At 43.8% G+C, this 6842-nt stretch overlaps 1 protein-coding gene across 1 annotated transcript in view; it reads right to left on the bottom strand.

The window, feature by feature from the left end:
• Positions 1–1542: 1542 nt before the first annotated feature.
• LOC309557703 (caspase-8-like) overlaps positions 1543–6842 on the bottom strand; it is a gene marked incomplete at its 5' end in the record, with an annotated part of 29147 nt that continues 23847 nt past the window's right edge. The window contains one exon of the mRNA XM_082260481.1: positions 1543–1823. Within this exon, the coding sequence (XP_082116607.1) occupies positions 1673–1823 (151 nt within the window). The 3' untranslated portion in view covers positions 1543–1672. The remainder of the gene's footprint in view (positions 1824–6842) is intronic.

Genomic DNA, 6842 nt, shown 5'->3' with positions numbered 1-6842 from the left:
GGTGGAAAGCCTTCACTAGCCCTTGTGTAGGAAGGAATTACATTACCTTTGTCTTTTATTCTTGTGTATTTTGTACTTTTTTATCTATGAACTTTTTCATGCTGTGTAATGTATGTGACATTGTTCCATACCAATGTTTTTAATAAAGGAACAGTTTGACTTGTAGAAAAAAAAAACAGTTCCTGTGCATGTAAAGGCAGGAGTCCCAATACTTTTGGTAATATAGTGTATGAATAAACACTGTGCTGTTTGTAACTCCCCCCCCCCTTTTTCTACTTAGATCATGTGATCACTGTCCCATTTGTCATCGTAGCATGGCACGGAAGGGGGTAAAGCTAAGACACAGCACATCACATGTCCTATGACATTGCTTTAGCTATTACATTCTTTTACCTTTCGTACCATTTGGAGTAGAGTGCGCTGTCAGTCAAGAATCTAATTAGCCAAGGGGCAGAGCACATGTCTAATTGACATGTACCACTCACCCTGAAAGGGCCAGTGATTTTGTCCCAGGATCTTTGCCCACTAGGGCAGCGGTAGCCAGGCAAACAGCAACATTCACTCCTCTAAATCAATAAACATTTTAGGGGTTGCCGTTTTAAAGTTTATTGCAGATTAGCTTGGATGGGGTCTAGGGAAGCTGTGGGAAACTCCAGAACACTGAACAGGAATGCGAGGACATTTTTCTGTTTGCAGCTACCTCTCAGAACAGTCCCTTCAGACAGAAGTGGATAGTACTGGGACACCATCAGCAATGTCCCAGGCCAGGCAAGCCTTAATATTAGTGCAGCAGGGGTTAACAGCAGCAACAGTCACTAGGGTTTCCGTCTCTCAGGTCTGTACTCACAGTGTCCCTTATGCCTCGTACACACGCAACGATTGTCGTCCGACTTTTGTCCAAGTTGTGTTTTGTTGGTTGGAATGTGCCTAGACTGCACACAAATTTTCTCGGCCAACAAAAATCTACTTCAGAAGTGATGTCATGTGTTGGTTTTTTTCTTTGTGTTTTTTCTTCAGACTTGCTGATCAGATTTTTGTCTGCCCAAATCTGTACTGACTGACGGAAAATCGGCCGTTGTGTTGTTGGCCAACAAAAATGTTATAGCCAGCACACCAGATTTTTTTCGGCCGAAAAGTCGGAGTCGGTTGTCGGAAGCATCATACTAACAAGCCGAAAAACGGCCGATCGGACGTTGGCCGAAAATGCCAATAATCGATGCGTGTGTACGGGGCATTAGACTTGGACTCAGGCAGCCACCTCAGTGAAACCTCCAGACCAGATGCTTGATGAAACCCCTCTTTTAGCTCTCAAGGAATTTGCAGCAGAAGAAGCCCCCCAGTTATTAATAGCTGGGACCTCGATGAGACTAGCAGAATCTTCAGCTTGACTGCCAGGAAGGGCGGCATTGTTACTAGTGTGGAATCGTTTTTTAAAGTAGCAGCAATCTTGCAGCGGATTCACATTCATTTGAAGAAGTGCGTGATGCTGTAAAGTGTAAATGGTTACAATCCAGATTCCTCTTCTGTGACTTGAATGCTAAATGTAGTTACACAGTCAATTCACAGCCTGATCAATGAATCAAGAGACACGGTTTAGTGAAATGAAGCAGCAAGATTCAGTCTTTCCATACACTGTTCACAGGTTTTATAACATTTATGGTAAACACCAGGGTTAGTTTGTGACAAAATGGGCTGGCTGGTATTTGAAGACGAGCTTTTTCCTGAGAGTGGTCCAGGGTTGTGGCATTTGTGTTTTATATGGATCACACTTCTCGCTCAATCGCTTATTTACTTTTGTAAGGATGGATAAGATGTCCTCACCACTAGGAGACAAGAAAAGGGAAAAATGGTGAAATGAAATGTATATATGCCATAATAGCTAAGAATTACCTATCTCATACATCAGCATTGTAATGTCATTATTTAAATCTTTCACAACCAATGGAAAACCAATGCAATGGCTCTCACAGTAGATAAGGGGCTGAAGGTTTTGTGCTCACAGACATTGTATACATAGGTGTGCGCAAGGGGTGTGTGCCATGTGTGCCACACCCTAATGACTGTGACTGTGTGTGGTGTAGATCCCCCCTAGTGCCTGGGCTTACCACTGTGTTGCCCCCCCCCCCTCACTTCACAGTGATGCTGGCTTCCCTCCTCTACTCCTAGTGGCTGCAGAAGATATTTCAGCTTCAAGAGTGGTGGAAGGGGCTAGTAAATATGTAATTTATCAGCCCCTTCCCTTTCTAAATGAACAGATTCACTCACAACTGAAGTTTAGCAAACCGTGTTTACTATGCTTCAGTTTGTGAATGAACTGGAAGCTGCTCAGCACAGAGCACTTCCCATTCACTTACTGCCCAATGCAATTGAGGCTGCTGAAAAAGGCATGTGTGTTTGAGCTTTGGGGGGCACACTCTAATGTATTAGGCTGAGCACACCTATGATTGTATAATTTTAAGCTGTAAAATGTCATGAGCTTCAGTTTATAAGCTCTGGACAACCCTAAAATACCCTTTTAGCTTCAGTTTGGGACAACAAAATATAATGCTGGCGGCACATTTAACCACTTGTCGACCGCCGCACGACTATTTACTGCGGCGGTCAGCCCCTCACAGGCAGAGCGACGTAGTACTACGTCGCTAGCCTGTGAGGGTCTAGGGAGCGATCGCGCGACCCCCCCCGCGCGTGTGACCGGTGGACCCGATGTACGCCGGTCACTCGGCGATCGTCGGTGTAGAGGGAGAAAGGCAGGCGGCTAATGTAAACAAGCCGCCTGTCATTCTCCCCTGTGTATGAATGGTGATCACACGGTTCTACTATGTAGGACCGTTGATCACTGTTCATACACCTCAAGCCACAGCCAATCACAGTTAGAATCACGCCCCTAGGGACACACATAGCCCCTCCCTCTCAAAAAAGTTAACCCCTTCACTGCCAGTGTAATTTTACAGTAACAGTGCATATGTATAGCACTGATTACTGTAGAAATGTCACTGGTAACCCCAAAAGTGTCAAAAATGTCAGTCAAGGGTCCGATCTGTCCGCCGCAATGTCGCAGTACCGCAAAAAAAATCACAGATCGCCGCCATTACGCGTTAAAGAAAAAAACAACAAAAATGACAAAAATCTTTCCCTTTGTTAGTAAATGCGATAACTTTTGCGCAAACCAATCAAAATACGCTTTTTGCGATTTTTTTTTTACCAAACATATGTAGCATAAAACAAATTGGCCGAAAATGTTAAAAAATTTTGATTTTTACATTTTTTTTGGGGGGAATTTCATATAAAAAAATGTGAAAAATATTGTTATTTTTGCAAAATTGACGCTCTTTTTTTGTTTATAGCGCATGATCAAAAAATCGCACAGGTGATCAAATACCACCAAAAGAAAGCTCTGTTTGTGGGAAAAAAAGAACGTCAAATTAGTTTAGGTACAGCGTCCCACGACCGCGCAATTGTCTGTTAAAGTCACGCAGTGCCGAATCGCAAAATAGGCCCTGGTCAGGAAGGGGGTAAAATCTTCCGGGGCTTAAGTGATTAAACAAACATTTAATAGGCTTCATCGGGGGAGGGGGGGGGTTGGGCTTTAAACTTGGTTAAAGCTTTGTTAAAGGATGCTTTAAATTGCAGCTATACTCACATGTTAACTATGTTAACAGAATTGTTGGGATGGCTAAGTATTGTGCAATGAAAGCATTCAGACTGCTTTCTGCCGTGTTTGTTAGGCAGTCCTTCCATACATATGAATGACTGACACTGTCTTTTCTATACAGAACAAGTTTACCTGACTTGCTCAAACACTATTTGGTTTCTTGGCTTAGCTGACCAAGTGTATCTGTACCCAAACTATGGGCTTTAATGTCTATACCTTGTTAAAAAGCAGTAAAAGAGATCACAACATAGACGCCAAAGTTGGGCTTCAGTCAGTTTTTAACAGCCTGCAAGCGACTGAGGTTAACACTGGAAAGCTGTAGGGCTGACATCATTGCTGCTATAGAAAATATGAGAAGAGTAGCTGTGATTTAAATACCTCTGTTGTGCACTTTAAACATGCACTTCTTCACAGTGCCTATAGCTAAAGAGGTGGATGAGGAATGTTTTAAAAGTGATTTTACTGCTTTTTCAGAATATGTAAACACTTCAATGTGCATAGTCTAGGTACAGGTTCACTGTTCACATTAACTTCCACAGTTATGTATCTTGCTACAAAGAGAGTCTGTGGTCACCAAATACATGGGTACAAGTTACACCTTAAAGTTGAATTCCAGGTATCCATAATTTTAGATAGTTTCATTGGTCCAGCTTGGACCAATGTAAGTATGCATGTGTCATACCTAGCCTATCCCCATGAAAGCTGGAAATCATGACGACTATGGGGATCATCCAGGCGCTGTATGAGACATGCATACTTACATCGGTTCAAGCTGGACCAATATAACTGTGCAAAAAAAAAAGCCATACCTGGAATTCAGTTTTAAAGCTGAAATTTAGGTATGTCAATTTTTACATAGTTACATTGGTCCAGTTGGACCAATGTAAGTATCTATGTACCATGCCTGTGGGGTCCCCGTGGTAGCTGGAAATCCCTGTAGCAGGCATGACTACTACAGTGACCTTCCCTAATTTCTGGGTCCCATGCTGAGAGCCTGCGCTGCTACATTTTGAACACAAGAGGTCGCTCGCTCAGCACAGGCACCAATCAGGCTATGTAGGCATATCAGCTTGCTGACCACCTAACGTAGAAGTACGGCAGCAAAGTGGCTTCTCTGCGCTGGATCACATACCTAGCACGTGATACGTGTGCCTACCGACCCGGCTTTGCTGTGATTTGTTACAGCACAAGCCGATCAGCATGCCTTGCCAATGATTGACCGTCAGGCCTCACTGATAATGATATTTGCGGTGTTATACTGCTTAAGATATATTTACATCTGGTAAGAAGAATAACCAGCTGGTGGTGGGAATCTCAGTTCACGCGGATGTCACTTTATTTTGGAAATCACTTCAGCACCTAATTACAAGTCACTATTTATTTGAACTTTTTAACACAGTTTGGAAACACTTTGACGGACTTGATAATTTTGGACCCATATTTAGAAGAGTCACTTATTTTGTCAACCTTATATATTGTTATATTTGTTGATACATTCCAGTCACTTTTTTGTATTTAGCGCACCAATCAATTACAACACATATTTCACTTGGCACAGTTTCTTGGTTGCAGCTTTACCACCATTAATTGTCAGCGCACCTTTATTTCATTCAATTACAGTGTAGCATGACCAAGCAATTGCCAGCTAAAATAGCCCAGTGCCGAATAGCAACAAATGGCCTGGTCATGGAGGTGGTAAAACCTTCTGGAGGGCAAGTCGTTCAATATTGAATTTTCTCAATGAATGCAAAGCATTCTCTGACTGGATGAGATGGAGATTGTGGAGTCATAGCCCCTCCTCTCCCCATAATGCAGCTCAGCACAGGACAGAAGCTAATGGAGATCCCTGTGTGCCTATTACAGTCATTTCCACCTACACTAGGGATCCCACAGGTATAGCACCTATCAACTTACATTGGTCGAAGCTAGAGAAAAATTTGCCATGCCTAAACGTCAGCTTTACTTTAAACATCCAGTGTATGACTGAAATATTGTGGGCATCTGTGGCACCATGGTGAAATCAGAACATTTTTTAGTACTTGATATTATGCACTCATTGTAAGATTAACAACAGATAGAATAGGGTAAATTTGCCTGTTTTTATTCAAATGCATTTGCAAGCAGCATAAGTATCTGACTTTGACTTAGTATCAGCCACTTGTAGTCCCTGTATAGCAGAGCTCAGACTGGGGGATGGAGAGGCCGCACAAGGAGCCAATGCATTCTGCTGTGCTTATGTGCCAACAAGGAACATGTGGATAGGAGAAGAGGGCAGAGTGACAGAGAGTTGAGTGTGCTAATTATAAATTATAATTTGAATTAGAATTATAAACCTTTTGGCAGGTAAAACAGCTCCCAAATATGTATTTCATATGTGTATTTGGCCCTTTGCCTGGAGTTCTACTTAACAAAACAAGGACTTGGGAAATATGTAGGCCAGGGGTGTCAAACTTAATTTCATCGCGGACTGCATCAGCATTATGGTCGCCTTCAGAGGGCCGGTTCTATCTGTAGCCCACCCCTATCAGAATTCAAGAGCCCCCACTCACCCTTACATCACAGTGCATCCCCTTAACATGTGCTGCTGCTGGGAAGAAGCTGGAGGAAGAAGCTGGAGGCAGAGCAGCAACTGCAGGGTCTGGAGGAGGGCTGGAGTCTGCTGAATGACGAGACCAGTGGAGGCAGAGAGGAGGGGGTGCTACAGCTGCACAGAGAGATGCAGGATCTGCAGGAGGAGTTGTGTCCTCCTCTCTGCTGACAACTGCTAAGTTGGGGGGGGGGGTAGGTCCTCTCTGCAGCTGCAGGGGGAAGCACAGGATCTGGCAGAGGAGTTCTCTCCTCTCTGCTGCCGTCTGCGGAGACAAGGTGGGGGCAGAGATGAGGGAGATGCAGCAGCTGCAGGAGAGGTGCAAGGGCCACATGAAATGGCCTGGAGGGCCGGATTTGGCCCGCGGGCCTTGTGTTTGACACCTGTGATGTAGGCTGTCATGGATAAACATACTAGTGGCCTGTCTAATGGGTTCATCCAAAGGATGCAGGTCAAGACTTCAGACTTCACTATCAATTCATTGGCTGCATGCTTGTTCCTGGCTAGTGGCTTGGAAAGTATTGAGGCTAGAAGCTAAAGCTACATTCTTTAGCAGTCATCCTTCATCCTGCTTTAACAGGCAACTTTCCTCCTACATAAGAG

Source organism: Pelophylax lessonae (assembly GCF_965119305.1).
Source record: "Pelophylax lessonae genome assembly, chromosome: 6".
Taxonomy (NCBI): domain Eukaryota; kingdom Metazoa; phylum Chordata; class Amphibia; order Anura; family Ranidae; genus Pelophylax; species Pelophylax lessonae.
Note: the sequence above shows the minus strand (reverse complement) of the source record. Positions and strands in the feature narration are given on the sequence as shown.